The 20,533-nt window shown below is 40.5% G+C and overlaps 1 protein-coding gene across 1 annotated transcript; it reads left to right on the top strand.

The window, feature by feature from the left end:
- The first annotated feature begins 471 nt into the window (after positions 1-471).
- On the top strand, positions 472-1,893 carry LOC121482998 (alpha-enolase-like). The gene is given in 2 exon segments (XM_041741207.1): positions 472-843; positions 845-1,893. Coding segments are annotated over 2 exon segments (1,305 nt in total). The 5' UTR covers positions 472-495; the 3' UTR covers positions 1,802-1,893.
- Positions 1,894-20,533: the final 18,640 nt, after the last annotated feature.

Genomic DNA, 20,533 nt, shown 5'->3' with positions numbered 1-20,533 from the left:
GGGCCTTGGCTCATTGTCTGAAATTGAGCAAAATTAGTCTGAGGGCATGAGAGGAATTGTAAAGTTTGGAATAGCCACTGGAAGGAAATTCATGAGGCAGGGCAAGATTTTACAAGGAGTCAATCTGGGAAAAGTAAATAATTACCAAAAACATTTGTTATCATCTTTTAAGTAATAATGAATCTCACAAGCATTATATGATTGTATTAGCTGGGACTTTTCAGAGAAACACATTCAATAGGATACATGCACATATAGAAAGATTTATTATAGGGAATTGGCTCATGTGATTCTGGAGCTTGAGAAGTCCCAAGATCTGTAGTTGGCAAACTGGAGACCAATGTCTCGGTTCCAGTCTAAGTTTGAAAGCCTGAGAACCGGATGAGCTTCGGGTCCTCGGAGCATCAGGACCGCGCAGCTTGACGCTCGTCCCTGGTGCCTGTGGCATCCTCTGCTTTTTTCCCGGGCAGCCCTATCAGCGGCCAGAAAGTCACCATGTCTATTCTCAAGATCCACGCCAGGGAGATCTTTGACTCTTGCGGGAACCCCACTGTTGAGGTTGACCTCTACACCTCCAAAGGTCTCTTCAGAGCTGCTGTGCCCAGTGGTGCCTCCACTGGTATCTACGAGGCCCTCGAGCTCCCGGACAATGACAAGACACGCTACATGGGGAAAGGTGTCTCAAAGGCTGTTGAGCACATCAATAAAACTATTGCACCTGCCCTGATTAGCAAGAAAGTGAACGTTGTGGAGCAGGAAAAGATTGACAAAGTGATGATCGAGATGGACGGGACAGAGAATAAATCTAAATTTGGTGCAAACGCCATTCTGGGAGTGTCCCTGGGCTGTCTGCAAGGCGAGGGCTGTCGAGAAGGGGGTGGCCCTGTACCACCACGTTGCTGATTTGGCTGGCAATTCTGAAGTTATCCTGCCAGTTCACGCTTTCAATGTCATCAACGGTGGTTCCCATGCTGGCAACAAGCTGGCCATGCAGGAGTTCATGATCCTTCCCGTTGGTGCAGCGAACTTCAAGGAGGCCATGCGCATTGGAGCAGAGGTTTATCACAACCTGAAGAATGTCATCAAGGAGAAATATGGAAAAGATGCCACCAATGTGGGCGATGAAGGTGGATTTGCTCCTAATATCCTGGAGAACAAAGAAGCTCTGGAACTGCTGAAGAATGCCATCGGGAAGGCTGGCTACACCGATAAGGTGGTCATCGGCATGGACGTAGCTGCTTCCGAGTTCTTCAGGTCTGGGAAGTATGACCTGGACTTCAAGTCCCCTGATGACCCCAGCAGGTACATCACGCCTGACCAGCTGGCTGACCTCTACAAGTCCTTCATCAGGGACTACCCAGTGGTGTCTATCGAAGACCCCTTCAACCAGGATGACTGGGAAGCTTGGCAGAAGTTCACTGCCAGCGCTGGAATCCAAGTGGTGGGGGACGATCTCACCGTGACCAACCCGAAGCGGATTTCCAAGGCCGTGGGCAAGAATTCGTGCAACTGCCTCCTGCTTAAAGTGAACCAGATTGGCTCTGTGACCGAGTCTCTTCAGGCGTGCAAGCTGGCCCAGTCCATTGGGTGGGGCGTCATGGTGTCGCATCGCTCCGGGGAGACCGAAGATACCTTCATCGCTGACCTGGTGGCGGGACTCTGCACTGGGCAGATCAAGACGGGTGCACCATGCAGATCTGAGCGCTTGGCCAAGTACAACCAGATCCTCAGAATTGAAGAGGAACTGGGTAGCAAGGCCAAGTTCGCCGGCAGAAGCTTCAGAAACTCCCTTGCCAAGTAAGGTCCAGGTGGTGCACCCTGTGGTCCTGAGTCGGCTCGTTAGACCTCTGCTCCCCCGGGCAGCTCGAGGCCCCCAGCCCAAAGTGGCAGGGCCCTGTGCTAGTTAGCTGCCCTCTCCTTTCCCCGTGATGTTCTCAAAGCTTCCTTAGAGTTGCTACAGAAGCCAGACTTGACCATCTGGAACTCTGCTGGGAACCCTAGCTCTGTAAACATGTGATTGGTCCAAATCATTGCTTTCTCACCTCACTTCCACCAAGCGTCTGGAGCCAGGTCTGTCTATGTAATAATCTCAAGGTGTCCACAGGCAAGATCCCCAGTGGTTTTATGTGCAGAATAAAAAGGCCTCAGTGACCCATAAAAAAAAAAGAAGAAAGAAAGAAAGAAAGAAAGAAAGAAAGAAAGAAAGCAAGCAAGCCTGAGAACCAGTACAGTTGATGGTATAAATTGCAGTCTGAAAGCTGACATACTCAAGAGCCCAAAAAACTGGATGTTTTCATTCAAGTCCAAAGGCCAGAAGGAACTTCCCAGCTCAAAACAGTTGGTTGGCATTTCCTCTTACTTGTGTGAGAGTCAGCCTCTTTGTTCTATTCAGATCTTCAGCTGATTGGATGAGGCCCACTCACATCTGAAGCACAATCTGCTTCAGTCAGTCTGCCAATTCAAAAGTTAATCTCATCAAGAAGTCTCTTCACAGACACACCCAAATATCTGGGCACCTTGTAGCCCAAAGTGACACATACAATTAACCATCACAATTATGAACATACGAATCTTTCTTACCAAGGAGTAACTCATCAGAATAGATAGTTGAAGGCCCCATTACTTTGTTTCACTCATAGTGAGATACTATGAGTAATAAAACTCTTGGATACAGTCACTGACAGAGTCTGATGATAACATTTTTTTTCTTTCATTCACGTTGGCCTTCCTTTCCACAAAAGCTAAAAATTAATTGAATTCAAATATATTTTGCCTTGAGTAATAACTTGGAAATGTGCTCACTGGCCTAAGAGGTTCATCTGTGTTTTCAGGTGGCCCCAGCAGGAGTGTACTCATACGTGCATGTTACATTCCAACAGCAATCAACCTGATATAAACCACACAGAGCTCTTAATCTAAGAAGTGGCGACTCAGAGAGGTAATATTCTGGGCACTTATGTTGCCTATGCTTTTGTAAACCAAATGTTACCTTTTTTAGAAGAGTAGGTAGTTGACCTTGAATCCCACTATGCATGCCACAGACTACAACTAAGATATGATTCTTGATGCTACTGCCACTTTTGCACTCAAGGGGCTATTGCCTTTCTCTTGGATCCTCTATCACCAGGGATGGTAAGCTGAGAGCACACTTAAGATATTTTTGGTATATATAAAAAAAAGGCCAGGTATCTACTATATGCATGGAAAATGTTCTTTTTCATGTATTTATTCATTTAGTCAACCTGTATTTACTGAGCACCTATGATGCACCTGGAATCATGCCATGTTGATTCCAGAAAGTACAGAAAGTACCAGGAAGCCAGAGCATGTAGGGCCTCCTTCCAGTCCATGGGTATTCAGAGTGGGATGAGGCCATATTCAATTACCTTTTTACAAAAAAAAAAACAAAAAAAACTTATTTTAAAGGTAAAACATAAAATGATTATTTTTAAGATAATAATGCTTAGACAAAGTTTTAAATGAACTGAAGAAATCCACAGTATTTTTTTTTAATTTTTATTTACTTATGATAGTCACAGAGAGAGAGAGAGAGGCAGAGACACAGGCAGAGGGAGAAGCAGGCTCCATGCACCGGGTGCCCGATGTGGGACTTGATCCCGGGTCTCCAGGATCGCGCTCTGGGCCAAAGGCAGGCGCCAAACTGCTGCGCCACCCAGGGATCCCAAATCCACAGTATTTTTCATCTGTGTCCACACCCCAAGGTGACTCCCAATGAGTCCCACCCTTGTATAATCCCTTTACCACCACCCCATTGAGTATGAGTGGGAACTGTCCCTTGCTTCTAATAAACTGAGTATGATGAATGTGCTGGGATGTCACTCTTATGACTACTTTTTGTTACCTAAGAGCCCATCTCAGCAGACTGGAGAGAGAGACTCTCCTGCTGGCCTTGAAGAAGCAGTCACCTTGTAAACTGCCTGTGGAGAGGGCATGGGGCAGGGAACTGCGTGAGGCCTGTAGGAACTGAAGCCAGTCCCCAGCTGATAGTCAGGAAGAAGTTGAGGGTCTCAGTCCTACAACCACAAGGATCTGAATTCTGCCAACAATACATGAGCTTGGAACAGGACCCCAAACTCCAGGGGTTTTTCTTACCAAGGAGTTCTGCACCATCTGACACCTGAATTGCAGCCTAGTAAGACTCTGAGCAGAAAAACTAGTTAGGACCTGGACTACTGATTCTTAGGAACTGAGATAATAAATGTGACTTGTTTTAAGTCCCTATGTTTGTGGTATTTTGCTACAGCAATAGAAAGTGAATATACACTCTAACCTTGGTTTTCTCCTTAAGTTTAAATAAAACTGTTTTTCCAACCTTCCTGGGGCCTGTTCATGAGCTCAGGAACGTTAACCAGCTCAGCATCAAAAACCCTCTTGGCTTCTCATAACTTGCAGTTTTCTAGTGAATATTCCTACTGCCACAGAGGTATTGTCATCAAGGAACACTGATGACAGAAGTGGGAGACAGTATCTACCTTTCAGCATTCTTCTATGCAAATATTCTTTTTTTCTTTCTTATCTTCATGCTCTCTGCTTTGATGGCTTTCTTGGTTTTCTTAAAGGAAATCATGTCTGAAATCACTTATGTTGACACTAGGTAAACAGGCCAGTGTTATTCATTTTCAATGAAGACTAGAGTTTATCTGATACACTGTTTGACACAGAACAGGCATATAATACCCCCAGTATGAAGCACAGAGTTTTCTAAGAAATAAAACAATGAGATAAATCAGATTGCCCATAAATCATGTGCTGAAGTAATAATCCAGCCAAAGACAGAACTTTTGGAGGATCAAGATTGTAATAACACGAGGGGCATGAAGGTATGGAGTGGGCACTATTAGTGCCCTGCCCAGATCCTGGGTACTGGCTGAGGCATCATTCTTCCAGCAGTTATGACTGTCAGGTGCTAATTGGTCATAGCCTCCCTCTAGAAGGCTAGAATTGGTTTTGGTCAAAACGAAGCTAACTTACTCAGGACATTTTACACATACACATAGTCACACAGACACAGACACATCAGACACAGATAAACACACACACACACACACACACACACACACACACACACACAAAGGAGAGGCAGCTCACAGCCAATGATAGTCACTGACATGGATCTATTTTTAAAAAGGCAAGCTCTTCACTACCATATGGGTATGCAGGGCCACACTGGTACTACTCATGTTCCAGAGGTCCCCACTGGATCAGGCTAAGGCTGGTCCTCAGCTGAGACCCCAGTTAGTTTTTTCCTGCTTTCTCCACTTATCTTTTTCTAAGAGTACTCCTTCAGGAAATTGCTTGCACAAGAATCACCTCAGGTTCTGTTTCCAGGAAACCTAATCTAAGACAGAAGAGCTTTATTTTATTTTATTTTATTTTATTTATTTATTCACAAAAGACACACAGAGAGAGAGAGGCAGGGACACAGGAAGAGGGAGAAGCAGGCTCCATGCAGGAAGCCTGATGTGGGACTCCAGGATCACGCCCTGAGCCAAAGGCAGACGCTCAACCGCTGAGCCACCCAGGCATCCCAGAAGAGCTTTTTGAATGTTGGTAATGTTCTATTCCCCTTTTTTTCTCATTTAACAGCTTTCTGAGATATAATTTAAGCACCATACAATTCATGTATGTGAAGTGTATAGTTTAGTATTTTTTAGCATTTTCAGAGAGTTGTGCAGCCATCATCAGCATTTCCCTTTGAAACATTTTCTTCCCCCCTAAAAGAAACCTGGTACCCATTAGCTGTCACTCCTCATTCCCAAACACCCCTCCTTCAGTCAGCCCTAAGCAACCACTAATCTCTTTGTATCTCTACTGATTTGCCTATTCTGGACATTTTATGTAAGTGTCATTATAATATGTCATCTTTTGTGACTGCCTTCTTCCACAGAGCATAATGGCTACAATAAAAAAAAAAAGTGGATAATGATGTTGTTGACAATAACAATTGTCAAGGTTCATCTATGCTGTAGCACATATCAGCATTTCATTTCTTTTTATTGCTGAATAATATTCTATTCTATTCATATACCATATTTTATTTATCCATTCATCTGATATTAGACATCTGGGTTGTTTTTAGTTTTTAATTATTAGAAATGATGCTGCTCTAAACATTCATGTACAAGCCCCTTATGTGGACACATGTTTTCATTTCTCATGGGTATATACCTAAGAATGGAATTGCTGTGTCACATGGTAACTAACTTTAAATTTTTTGAGGAACTCTCAAACTTTTTTTCCAAAATGGCTGTACCAATTTACATTCCCAGCAGCCACGTGTTGGGGCTCTGATTTCCCCACATTCTTATCAACACTTGTTATTGTTCACTTTTTAAATTATTACAACCATCCTAGTGGGAGTGAAGTAGTATCTGACTGTGTTTTGATGTGCACTTAGCTAACGACTAATGCTGTTAAACATCTTTTGTGTTATTATTGGCCATTTGTTTATCTTCTTTGGAGAAATGTCTATACAAATCCTTTGCCCATATTTTAATTGTACTTTTTATTATTGTTGTGTTCTTTATATATTCCTTATATATAAATATATATGTATATTCTTTATATATTCTACATACAAGTTCCTTATCAGATAAGTGATTTGCTATTTTTCACCATTCTGTGGGTTGTCTTTTCACTTTCTCAATGATATTGTTTAATGTTCTATTTCTCGACTTGGATGTGGTTACATGAGTGTATGCACTTTGTAATAATTTATAAAACTATGCACTTTCTTTTTCTTTTAAAGATTTTATTTATTTATTCATGAGAGACACAGAGAGAGGCAGTGAGATAGGCAGAGGGAGAAGCAGGCTCCCTGTGAGGAGCCGCATATGGAGCTTGATACCAGGACCCTGGGATCATGACCTGAGCCATAGGCAGATGCTCAACCACTTAGCCACCCAGGCACCCCAAAACTGTCCGCTTTTCTCCCAAATCTCTGCTCAGGTCCAGTCAAAGTGAGGGCAGCAAGAGCCTCTCCTTTTCTTTTCTAGAAGAGATTTTTCCAAAATGCAGATTTACAAGGGAAAATTTGGGGTTAGAACTAGTTCTTTGGATATTGTGACTTTTTTTTTTTTTAAGATTTTATTTATTTATTTGTGAGAGACACAGAGAGAAAGAGAGGCAAAGACACAGGCAGAGGGAGAAGCAGGCTCCATGCAGGGAGCCCGATGCGGGACTCAATCCCAGGTCTCCAGGATCATGCCCTGGGCTGAAGGCAGCGCTAAACCGCTGAGCCACCCAGGCTGCCCATGGATATTGTGACTTTTATAAATAGCTGTTGTGTCCTGTCTTCAGTAAGATCTGTCTGTCTGCACTTTGGAGAACAGCCTGGAGGGAAGCAAAAATGAGAGAGTAGTGACCATGCTCTCTCTCCAACTCAGGACATGTGGAGAAGCTCTATATCTCTGAGACTCTGAGACATAAAGTCTCCTCAGGGCCTTGGATCTTTAGGAAAGACCATGAAGATCACAGACATCTAAGGTTGCCTTTGTGATGCACACCCTAACTTACCACCAAGGTCTTTGAATCTTCAAACACTTAGTGATGCCCCCTTGTCTGTACTTGTTGTTACTACACTACCCCTCATTGATCTAGTCTAGTTGTATTCAAACTTTTGTTTAATATTAGACTCCAACAAAACCAAACTGCTCTGGTTGAAACGGGGGGATTTGGAGCCCAGTTTGAAAACCACTACAATATAGTAAATATTTACAGTTAGCATGGCCATGATCTGTAGCAGTAGCCCATACAAAGTTACTGCAGATGATCACAAATCATCACAAGACATTGTCTAAAATATTTAGAGGAAAGATGCAGGTTAGAAGTAGTGTTAGTTCAGCAGAAATATCAAGGATGCTGGATCCTAGCTCTCCCTCCATCTGGGCTGGCTCCAGATCTTTAAGGGCATCTACTAAACATATCTAGTACAGTAAAATTACAAACATCCAAAATGTCTAACAACAGAGATTTTAAAATGTTCACTATAGATCTGCATATTAACTATTATTTCTAAAATGTACAATAGAAGGTTAAATAAAAAAAGGTAGATATGCAAATTTCAAGTGCATTCCGAAGGACTGTGCACATATGTGTATATAAATATGAACACAACAAAAACAAAAATTCACAAAGGTGAGCCAGACTGTTTTGTTACTATGGTGATTTATAAGGAGTTTCTTAAATTTTCAATAACATTCCTTTTAATAGTATATTATTTTTTAATTTAAAAAGCCTTATTCTTTTCTGAGAGGGCAATTATAAAAATTAAAAGATAAAATGTAAAGAAAATATATATGCAATAAAAGCGAAAATATTTTCTGAGGTGCCAAGCAGAAGAAAAGGTTTTTTTCCCTCATTGTACTGTCAGAGCCAAAGGCAGGCCACCCTAAGATGGGCCACTTTGGCATGAAGATTTTGAGTTAAAAGCAATCCAAGGGGGCGCCCGGGGGGTTCAGCGGTTTGGTGCCTTCCTTTGGCCCAGGGCGTGATCCTGGAGACCCGGGATCGAGTCCCACGTCGGGCTCCCTGCGTGGAGCCTGCTTCTCCCTCTGCCTGTGTCTCTGCCTCTCTCTCTGTATCTCTCATGAATAAATAAATAAAATCTTAAAAAAAAAAAAAAAAAAAGCAATCCAGGGACACCTGGGTGGCTCAGTGGTTGAGCATCTGCTTTCGGCTCAGGTCGTGATCCTGGGGCCTCGGGATCGAGTCCCACATTGAGCTCCCTGCATGGACCCTGCTTCTCCCTCTGCCTGTGTCTCTGCCTCTCTCTCTCTCTCTGTGTGTGTCTCTCATAAATAAATAAGTAAAAATCTTTAAAAAAAAAAAAAAAAGGCAATCCAAACCCAACAGATTCAGAAAAAGCTCTTAACCTCCCTCTCAGCAGCCAGCTTGTACTAAGAAGACAGCTACTCACAAAGAGAGATTCCTCTTCAACAAGGGAACTCATCTGCAAAACAGGGCAACCTTTGTTTTTCAAACATCTCCTTTCACCTTCCTGACAACGACGGATTTTCTCTCCTTGCAATCCTCAAACTCTCACCCTTCTTTTTAGCCCTTGTAAGCCTCTTGCTGCCTCAGTGTCTTTAGAATTTCATTTCTGTGTGGGTTCTGCATACTTATGGAAGGAAATTTTATTTTCTCCTGTTTATGTGTTTCATATCAATTCAATTGTTAGTCCAGCTAGAAGGATCTTGAAAGGCAGAGGAAATTCTTCCTCCTTAACAGTACCATCAGTATCATTAAGATGGATAATCAAAAGTTGTTCCCGGAACAACTGCTGGAACCATGGGGATCCCAGTTGGAAATTTCATAACTGCTTTCTCAAAACATTATACAGAGGAATTGTGAGTATAAAATACAACTTTGCAAGTGATATGTTCTACATATTTCAGAATACCCATAAAGTTAGTTCCTTAAATTACTATAGTTTATTTGAGAATTCTCTGTACTCAAATAATCATGTTATTTTCTAGCACAGATTTTTGTTTAAGCTTCATTTTGAAATATTCTTAATTGGCTTACTGGTTCTCCTGAGTATCTCTTATATATCACTTGCTGGGAATCTAGCCAACGTTTAAGAATTTTATTTTTTCTTTTTTGGCTAATGTGGGGAAGGAAAAATAATTTTCCCATCACCCTTCTGGGTCTTGGCTGAGACATCTCTGTAATAAAAAGACAAATTAACAGGAAAAAAACAAAAGTTTAACAACATATATACCTCCCGTATACATGGGGAACACCCAGGAAAACTGAGTGTCTCCCCAAAATGTTCCAAGCTGTCACCTTAAATATCATCGCCAGCTAAAGACAAAGAAGACATTGGGGGTGAGGCAGCCTGTTAAGGGAGGTTATCAGGTAAAGCACAGTAAACAAGGGTATGTTTGTTATTCAAATTTAATTCCTTACTTTCTCCATTGATAAGAGTTTCAGGAGATTTAAAGTCAACCTTCTCTTCCTGGTACAGAGAGGGAAACACCTTACAAATAAGGATTTGTCTTACAAATGTCAATGTCTTTTACAAAAGAGTAACATCTACTGCTTTCAGAGCTTGTCCTATGTCAGGTGTTTCTTAAATATAATCAGCCTAAAATAATTCTTATGCCAAAAGGCATATTTTGGGGTGGTATATTTTGCTCCCCTTCACTAATAAGCAATATCCTTAAACTCAAGAAGCTTTAGCAAAGTGGGTAGCCTATCAGGTTTCCAAAACATACTCACAGCCACCAGATTGGCACTATTCTGCTTAATTTAGGAAGAGTTAGGAGAGAGCCTTGGGAGGGATTTGAAAGATCAAAAGAACTAATATGACAATCTCAAATTACTAACACCTTCTGTTTTGAAAGTGAAAGGCTGTTTTTAACCAATGGATCAATGGATTAACATCTGAATTAATTTGGGAGAAGAAAAGAACATTTACAAACCACCTCCTTCCACAAAGTTCTACAACCAATGTTTTTTGGGTTTTGTTTTCTTTTTACCTCACGGAAAACTTAAAGACCAATTTAGGATCTTTCAACTCTGATGAACGTGTTTGAGATCTTTTTTTTTTTTTTCCTTAACTGAAGTACAGTTGACACGCAATGTTACATTAGTTTCAGGTGTTATGTTTGAGATCTTTTATTTAGGTTTTGCAACTCTCTTTAAAAAGCTTCTACATTGGAAAAAAATTCCATAATTAAGAATCTCATAATCAAGAGCCTTCCCTCCATCCCCAAGTAAAAGATGCCAAGTCTTACCTGAACTCATTTTACAGACAGGTTTACTTTCTCTCTACTTTTTTCCTCATTGTTTATCTCACCACCTATCTGTCCATTTTTACTTTGGCCCTGAGTCAGGGCATTTATGGGCCAGATATAAGGTCACCCTCAGCATGGGAACAGAAAAATATAAGATGTTGAAGGAATCATAAGCCAGGCTGAGTTCTTGGGTAAAAAGACAGCATAAGAGAGTAGATAAATGGTCTCATGGCGTGATCTTAAGGATTACTTAATATTTTCTGGAAGGCCAGAGAAAGTTAATTTAGGCCAGTAAAGTCCAATCCAATAAGGTACCATCCCTTCTACTGTTAGATGACCCTCCTCTAGTGCAATGGCTAATGGAAAAAGGGGATGTTTCTTATCTATTATGAGGCTAGTAGGTGAGGTAAATGTCAGTTTCAGTCTAGAAAAACATGCCCAGAATAATTTGTCAAAGCCAGGATACCAAGAGCAAGAACTCAGGAAGCAGGGATGTTGAAAATATGAGGAAAAGTTCCTCCCATCAGGCAAACAAGAAGAGTCTGGAAGTCCAGAAAGAGGAGTAGAATGCCATAGTTGGGCCCTTCTATTTGAATGGGTAGAACAGCTCCATTAGATGGATAAATAGAAAACCTAAGGGAACTTTGAAAGTCTATGTGGATAATTGCTCATTCTAGTTGGATTCAAAAGATGACATAAAAAGACCATGGAACTTAAGGAATTGAGAGTATCAACAATATCAAGAGACTGTTACAAAACAGAATTCACATGAGTAAACTTTAAAAATCTTATTGGCTTTATTCAGTGATTCATGAATCATGCAGCCTCCAATCTAATAGAAAGGAACACTGAAGAGCTAAACAAAATGGAAAACTTATAGGCAGAAGAGGGTACAGACAAGGAAAGATTGGATAACCTCTTCTTTCTTTGGAGGATGAAAGGGATCCATCAGGTGAACTACATCACCAGGAAATTCCAGATTTACTGATTTAAGATTACATTCTTGAAAAAGTTTGAAACTGTAGTTAGGTTAGATACTAAGTCTTGCCTTGGTGACATGACCTTAGCGTAAGTTGACTCCATTTTGGGCCTGTTGTCCCTTTTATAACAACCTGTATTCATGAATCAATCTAGGAACAAGGTCCCTCCCCACTCTTTATTTCCCAAATATGATGATGAGGTAATTTCATGAATACATGAGAAGCTATGTAGCAGTGGCTAAACAAACTAGTCTCCTAATTAGTAGCTCATAAAAAAGTTTCAGTTGTTCCAAGGCCATTTATGCATCCATATTGGGTACTAGTCAAAACTCCCTTTACTGCAAAAAACTAAAATCCAAATCCAACTGTTATAAACAAAGAAAGGGATTTATTAGCTCACCTAGCTAAGAAAGTTCTGAAGATAGGTCACAGAACTGAATGAAGGGATACAAAAGCGAAGGTGGGCAGTCACACACAGGGAATGTAAAACAAGGATTGAGAGTTACAAAGTCAAAGAACCAGGGATGATGAAATGAAAAGGAACATGATCCAACAGGCAGTAAGAATCTGGAAGGAGTCCAGAATCAGGGGCTAGAAGGAGGAACTCAATGCCCTCTAGCTTTCCATCTATCCCTCATCTCTGTTGATCTCTGCTTCTACTTGTGTATTCTCATTCTCTGTTAGAAACAATCTTGCTATATGTGGTAAACTAAACACCTTTCAACAGTTCCTGGCATACATCCCAACACAAAATCCAAGAAGAGGAGTCATCTCCCATGCACACGCACTATGAATCTAAAGAATTCTAAAACAACATCAAAACAACTCTAATTGTCCTAGCTTGGGTCACATGGTTATCCCCTGGACCAATCACTGTGGCCACTGTGTCAAGTGCCCATTCCTGTGGCAAGGGAAAACAAGGCACTGTAATTGAAAATCCTACCAGAATACATGGAATGGGGAAGTGGTGGGTGTGGAGGAGAAATCTCCCAAAGGGAAGAGAATGCTGAACCAGAAGGGAATATGAAAGGATCATGGGCAGATGAGAATAACAGCTGAGTCCTTATACATCTTCCAGTCTCTGTATCATCAAAGGATGATTATTCCTGAGGGCAAGCTATATTCAACCGTTGACAGCAATACTATGAAACCATTTGTCTAGTGATGTCTTTTATTTACAATTACAAACAAAAATATTTTTTTATTTTTTAATTTATTTTTAAATGTGTTTATTTACTTATGAGAGACAGAGAGAGAGAGAGAGGGAGGGAGAGAGGGAGGGAGGGAGAGACACAAGCAGAGGGAGAAGCAGGCTCTATGCAGGGAGCCCGACGTGGGACTCGATCCCGGGTCCCCAGGATCACGCCCTGGGCCGAAGGCTGCGCTAAACCACTCAGCCACCTGAGCTGCCCCAAAATATAATTTTTTAAACAGGAAAGCTGAGGATATTAGTAAAAGTGTAATAAAACTTAGTATTTTCATGTTTTAGTCAGAGCTACAGTGGTGGTGTGAAATATAGAATCACAGAGTTTCAAAGCTAATTAAGACCTCTTTTCCAACCCCTCAGAGTACAGGAGAAGAAACTTGGCTGTGGGGAGTTTTGTGTCCAGATCATTCCCAGGGCTTGTAAGGAAAGAGGCCATGATCAGAACACAGATCTATCATACAACCCAATGTTCTTTCCACTGGAAAGAGCAGTATCTAAATGCAAACAGCAGCCCATTTTTCTAGTTTTAAAATGGAAGAATATAGCATATTGCCTTTTTCCATGAAGAATGTCTGCTTATTCGTGGAAAATTTTATTTTCTACCCAACATAACTCCTTCAACATGACACTGATTGCATATTCCTTCAAAGCTAAGTGCACCAATGGAATTCCCTTCAATCATCAAAATGTACTTCATTAAAAATAAGAGAATTGAACTAAAAAATATTACTGTCAGAAGACCACACACACATACAAATGTTTTGAAGGACAAGGGTATAATATAGGGATCTTCACATGATTTTAAATAAACTGGAATTATAAAATTTCCAAAAAACAATGCTTTATTTATATTTAAACTTTCTCATGATTTTTATAAGGCAAATACATAACAAATTTAAATCACACAACCAAGTCTACACATTGAAAAAGAAGAGTCTAATAAAATACTGCTCTTCTGTGACAAGGAAGAACAGAATATGGAAGGCAAAATATTTGTTTTCCTGGAAACTTGAGTAAGAGTCTACTCATTTAATGTAATTTTTTAGATAAGGCTATTTTTTTATAAAAGGGACTTTTTAATACTTCAGGCATTATTTATGACATAGTAGAATTAGCTTAAAGTTAATAATGGTCCAATTTATACTCACATCAATCACAAGGCCTCTTTAATTCAATTTAATACATATATTTTTTTTTTACTCTCCTCTATGTGTGAGGTCTTTTAAGGGATAAAAAGGATAAGACACCCAGTCATGCATCCGATCAACATATATTGTCTCTGTGCCAGGCACTGAGATAGGAATAAAAGGTGAAAAAAAGGAGTATGTGTAATCTGCTGTAGAAAGGTAACAATTCTGGGGTGCCTGAGTGGCTCAGCTGGTTAAGCATCTGCCTTCAGCTCAGATCATGATCCCAGGGTCCTGGGATCAAGCCCTGCATTGGGCTTCCTGCTCTGCAGGGAGTCTGCTTGTCCCTCTCTCTCTGCCTGCCGCTCCCTCTGCTCTTTCTTTCTCCATCAAAAAAATAAATAAAATCCTAAAAGAAAAAAAAAGAAAGAAAAGAAAAGGAAAAATTCTTCTTACTATCACCCACCTAGGTTCTGTGGCTCAGGCTCTATAAACTGGACTGATGAAAGACAGATTAACAAAAGAAAAATACATAAATTTATATAATAAAAGTTTTATATGACATGAGAACCTTCATAAGAAATGAAGACAGGAAGAAACAGTTAAAGTTGAGTGTTTTTGTACTAGGTTTGATGAAGAGTGGAAAGTTGTGAGAAAATGTGATAGGACAAAAGGGCATGAGCTAAGGGTAGTGAACGGGGTGGGGGCGGGGAACTTAGCAAGGCCTCTTCATTCAGATTTCTCTTACTGTCCTTCCATCTTAGAGATAAGGATGTTCCTTTTCTCCAGGTATTGGGAGGGCTCCTCTCACTTGAGTCTTATTGCCTGCCTCAGAGTAGAAGGGAGAGATCAGACGGTCCTCCTTGCACCCACCATTTCTCAAATTCTTTCAATTTAAAATATTTAATATGCCAAGGAACCATATTTTGTGGTAGTATGTTCTGAATCCCATCCCTACTCTCAAGGAACTGTTAAATCAAGTCCAAGGGGGCAAAGGGATAGAAACTTAGTAAAATGCACTTAAGAGGATAGGGAGGCAGAGAAGAGAGACTCTAACTCTGCCTTTGTGTCAGGGGTAGCTTTCCAAGATCTGAGACCAAAGAGGGATTCCTGAAGCAGTTATCGTGGTACCCCACCCACATCCATTGGTCATCATCCTATGCAGATGGTTTCTTTGTGCAAGTACCTGGACTTTCTGCTTCAGGGCCCTCTCAATCCATAAGGGCAAGCTTGTCCCTCACACCAGATAGGTGCAGGAGAACATGGGAGTTACAACTGTGAGAAGCAGCCCTTAACCGGTGGGATCTTGTGGATAAATATCCCAACTTCTTCACCCTTGGATGGCATAATAATGCCTTGAGAGCCCCCTGAGGCATAGAGCCCAGTTGTCCATGGGAATAACCTGCTCATCAATACACGCCATATTAGCTCCCTTCCTTTCCTATACCCCTACCAATACTTCCTAGTATTCTCCCAAATAAACCACTTGTACTCAAATCTTTACCTCATAGCCTACTTCTGGGGAGCCTGACCTAAGAAAATATACAAAGCAACTGGGAGATCTATACACATAAGCTAAATAAATAATGACGGTTTTAAGTCACTAAGTTTTGGGGTGTTATTGTTATGCAACAAAAGCTAATTGATATAATCCAAAAAAATAAAAAGAACAAAAAAAAAAAAACCCTATAATTGAAGTATGTAGAAAATCAATAAAGCAGTGGTTCCCAAACTTTACCTTGGATCAGAATCACCTGGAGGACTTGTTAAAACACATATTGCTGAGCCCTACCCCGAGCTTCTAATTCAGTTGATCTGGGTTAAGGTTTAAGAATTTTCATTTCTAACAAGTTCTCAAATAATGCTATTGCTGCTGGTCTAGGGACTGCACCTTGAGACTCACTGGAGTTTACAGAAGCTGAAAGACAAATTATTTCTAGAATTGAGCATTATTCAACTCTCTGAAGCGCTACTGTGAGATCTAGTCAAATGAACACCAAACAATAACTATAGGATTTCATAAATTATGACCAATGGTGACATTGACAATAGCAATTTCAAGGGGTTGTGGGTTTGGCAGCCTGTTTCGAGTAAGCTGGGAAGAGAATGGGAGGTGAGAAAGTGAAGACAGCATAGAGACAGCTCTTACACAAAAATGTTGGAGGAGTAAAGGGAGATTACAGGGTTGAGAACATTCTAATTTGGGGAAGTTGGGGATACTAGGGTGGGTTTGTATGCTTTTTGTAGAAATCTAGTGGAGAAGAAAAAACTGATGTACAAGAGAAAGGATAAAGGAGGTAGCAGTCCTTGGGGATGGAGAGAGAGCACCTTTGATAGAAGAAGCCATATCATTTCCAACACAGGGTAAAGAATGGCAAATATGGAAACGACAGCTTTCTGTCTAGTGACTTTAGTTTTGTCAATTAAGTATGAGATGTCACAAGCTGAGAGTATGGGGAGGAAAAGGGGAATAGCAGCATTAGGGGAAAAGATAGGAAATTCTAATCTCTTGAAAACAAATCTACTTGCTTCTTGAAATGTAAGTATCAACATGAATGTCACTTAGGGATGCAGATATAGGACATTGACATAGGTTGTTTATTTCATGCAAATAATTTGCACAGTTGGTACCTAGATGAAAATGGAATTAAGTATGCATGTTAGTGGATCAGAACTCAATAATTTTCTAGTTTTGCTTTGCTTTGAAAAGATTCTGGATATTTTCTAGGAATGCGTGAGAATTATAACAACCAAGGATAGCTGGGAATTACTTATAATGGTATGGGATGATTTCTGGAATATGTGAAGGTGAAATTGCATTCTACTGTGTCCAGTGCCTGCACTAGCACCCTGATTGCAACTGCACTATGAATTCTCATTTCAGGAAAAACAGGCTTTCGGCTTGGGATTTAATGCAATTTTAAGACCTAATTTTTAGTGATTCATGAAATATGACTATTAGAAAGATGGCCTTATAAAAATTGTCCATCCAAAACTGCATGTGAGAGCTGCTTAAATGTAATGTCTGGTATATTTTCACTGGTTGATCTTTATATTTGCTTTAGTTTTTTTATTACTTAAAAAATATTGTGTTTTCTGGTTGTCTCTGATTGACTTTTTTAGTTTGCTGATGATTTTAAGAGTGTTAGGGGTGAGGTATTATATATATATATTTTTTTTTAAAGATTTTATTTATTCATTCATGAGAGACACAGAGAGAGAGGCAGAGACACAGGCAGAAGGCGAAGTAGGCTCCATGCAGGGAGCCCGACGTGGAACTCGATCCCAGGTCTCCAGGGTCATGCTCTGAGCCGAAGGCAGAGGCTTAACCACTGGGCCACCCAGGTGCCCCCTATATATATATATTTAAAGCTACTGATGAGATTAACATCAAGTTAGAAATTAATCAATGTATACTCAGACTCATGAAAAAGTTCCTTTTGTCAGTGGTCTGGCCTAAGTGGTTTGGCTATTTCTAAAGATGAGTAGGACAGAAGTCTATCATTTGGCACTGGAGACCTCCTATGAAACCAACATTTTTTTTTAATGTCCCATTCCATGCAGTAGAGCCTTTATATCTTGCCTTCCAAAAGCAATTCAGGGCTTCTGTGAAGTGAACTGGTACCAAGTCCTGTGTGTGGTGCAGAAGATGGGGTTTGTAGAGAGAGAGATACCAGAGGAGCCCCTCATGACAACAACCACAGTTTCCAAATAGCCCTTCAAAGGAGATATACGAGAACAATATACAACAGGTCATTCGAGAATGAAAAAGTAAGAATGAGAGTTAGGCAAACTCTCACAACTTCACCTTTGAAGCACTTATCCCAAATGGAATCAATGAAGTGATTATACAATTATATGTTTAATATTTGTCATGCCCCTCTGACTAAAAGTTCTATGATGACAGGACAATGTCTGATCTGCTCACCACAGTATTTCTGGGACCTAGGACAGTGTCCCCATACAGTAGACATGCAATAAACTTGATGAAAGAGTCAGCAGTGAAGGCCTTCTGGTATAAAGGACAGAAGATGGCCAAGCAGACCATCAAATGAAAAACAGTGTTTCTTGGAAGGAAAAGGTTGGAATGCACAAACTGTATTGAGGTATTCAAACTCAAATATCTAGAACAATTGTAAATATCTTTACAATTCTTAAAACTAATATTTTCCCCAACTATCATAATTGTCATTCTCAATTTATGCGGATTTGTTCTGTTATCCAGGGTGATTTGGCCTTTGGGTATCTTTGTGCTCTTCTTTGGAGGAAAGCCCATCTTCCCTTTTTCAGAATCCATGCTATGGAGTGAGAAGTGACCAAAAGGTTTTAAATAGGAGAACGGCCCACCCAGATTTGGATTAAGAAATCACCCTGGGTAATACATGAAGTATCGAGGAAAAACCTGGAACAGAATTTTCACTCTTCTTTTCACCTGGCTCCTGTTTTCATAGTTCTGAGCTTTTGTTCATATTATTCCCTATACCTAAAATGCCTGTATTACTTAGTAGATAGGTTTGGATGCATGTAGTGGCTTATGCAATAGTTTTTTCTCTCGTCATGAAATAGTCCAGAGGTAGGCAGGAGGTCCAAGGAGAGTGTAGCAGATGTAATCCATGAGGGCATCCAACAACCAGGCCTCTTCCAGCTATCATCTCTGACACTCTATGCTGTCCTTATCATCATGATATAAGATGGTTTGATACCATAATCACATTCTAATCAATAAGATGAAGAAAGGTGGATAGGGCCATGGATAAAGGCATGCCTTCCTCCTTTTATGGATGGGTTGCCTAAGTTTCTGTCTTTTTGGCCACCTCGTTGGCCCAAGTGTAATCGTGTGACCACAACTAGCAATTAGGAAGGCTGGGACAAATGTAGTTTTCATTCTGGGAGGTCAAAATGCTAATGGCTAAATGCCAGGGGCAGATTCTATTCATTTGAAAGGAAAGACTCAATATTGACTGACAAGTACCTATCTCTGTCACACTACCTTTTTTCCTTCCCCTCTCTAACTATCAAAATCCTTTCTATCCTTCAGAGTCTGGTTTAATTTAAATTTCACACTCTCCATGAAGCAATAAGTGTGTGTGCGTGTGTGTGTGTGTGTGTGTGTGTGTGTGTGTGTGTGTAAAGATCAGGGAGTAGAGAGCCAGTGAGTAATGAGTTTGTTTTCACTGAGTTTAAGGCATTGGGGGGCATGATTAAGAGATCTAAAATCAAGTAACAAATTTTGAACTCCTTTAAACATAATGTGTAACCTTAAGTTTTTTGAGAGGTCTTTCCCTACTTCTCGTGATGAATGATAGCACAAAGATATGGCTCTGCCTAACACATGCTCTCAAAGTTCCCTCCAGCTCCCAAATTCCATAAGCCTCAGTTTATTAAATAGGGCAAACTCAGAGAACTCTGATCTAAGACAGATCAAAAATTCCACCAACCCTAGGCGTCACCTGTTCTATTTTCTTGCCAAGAATTGGGAATGAGTCCTTTGACTCTCTGCTACTTGTGGTTTTCCTTTTGTTCCTAAGATTGGAAACCAGCTGTTACCTCTCATTTGGCTTCTGGTTCCCATGTTCCATTTACTAGTCCTCCAGAAGTACTTTGGAGAAGCCAAGCATTCTCCTGGATATTCGTAAATTCCAGGTGGACAGATAGACAAACCACATGGGGACCCTCAGATCAGTTGCTTTAGGTATATTTATTTTATTTTAATTTTTTGAAAGATTTTATTTATTTATTTGAGAGAGAGCAAGCAAGAGAGCACAAGCAGGGGGAGGTGCAAAGGGAGAGGGAGAAGCAGACTCCACATTGAGCAGGAAGCCTGATGTGGGGCTTAATCCTAAAACCCTGGGATTATGACCTGAGCTGAAGGCAGATGTTTAACCAACTGAGCCACCCAGGCACCTCTATTTTAATTTTTTTAAGATTTATTTTTATTTATTTTAGAGAGAGCTAGTGGGGGGGGCAGAGGAAAAGAGAGACTTAAGCAGACTCTGCACTGAGCACAGAGCCCAACACAAGGCTCAATCTCGTGACCCTGAGATCAGGACCTGAGCCAAAAACACGAGTTGGATGTTCAACTGACTGAACAACCCAGGTGCCCCTCTTTTTTTAAGATTTATTGATTGATTTATTATGAGAGAGAGAGAGAGAGCAGGGGGAGATGCAGAGAAGAGGGAGAACCTAAGCAGAATATGCACTCAGCATGGAGCCCAATGCAGGGCTCAATCTCACGACTGCAAGATCATGACCTGAGCTGAAACCAAGAGTCAGATGCTTAACTGACTGAGCCACCCAGGTGCCTCTAGGTATATTTACTTAGGGCTGATTTGAAATATCATTAAATAACCTTTTAGCTAATCAACATCATGAAAAATCTTTATTAGTCATTAGGATCAAATAACATTTAGTGAATTAGTTACTTAGTTAGAAAGGATTTAAAAAAAAACTAAAATGTTC

The sequence above is a fragment of the Vulpes lagopus genome, chromosome X (genome assembly GCF_018345385.1).
Source record: "Vulpes lagopus strain Blue_001 chromosome X, ASM1834538v1, whole genome shotgun sequence".
Classification (NCBI taxonomy): Eukaryota; Metazoa; Chordata; class Mammalia; order Carnivora; family Canidae; genus Vulpes; species Vulpes lagopus.
This window is presented reverse-complemented; position numbering and strand designations above follow the sequence as displayed.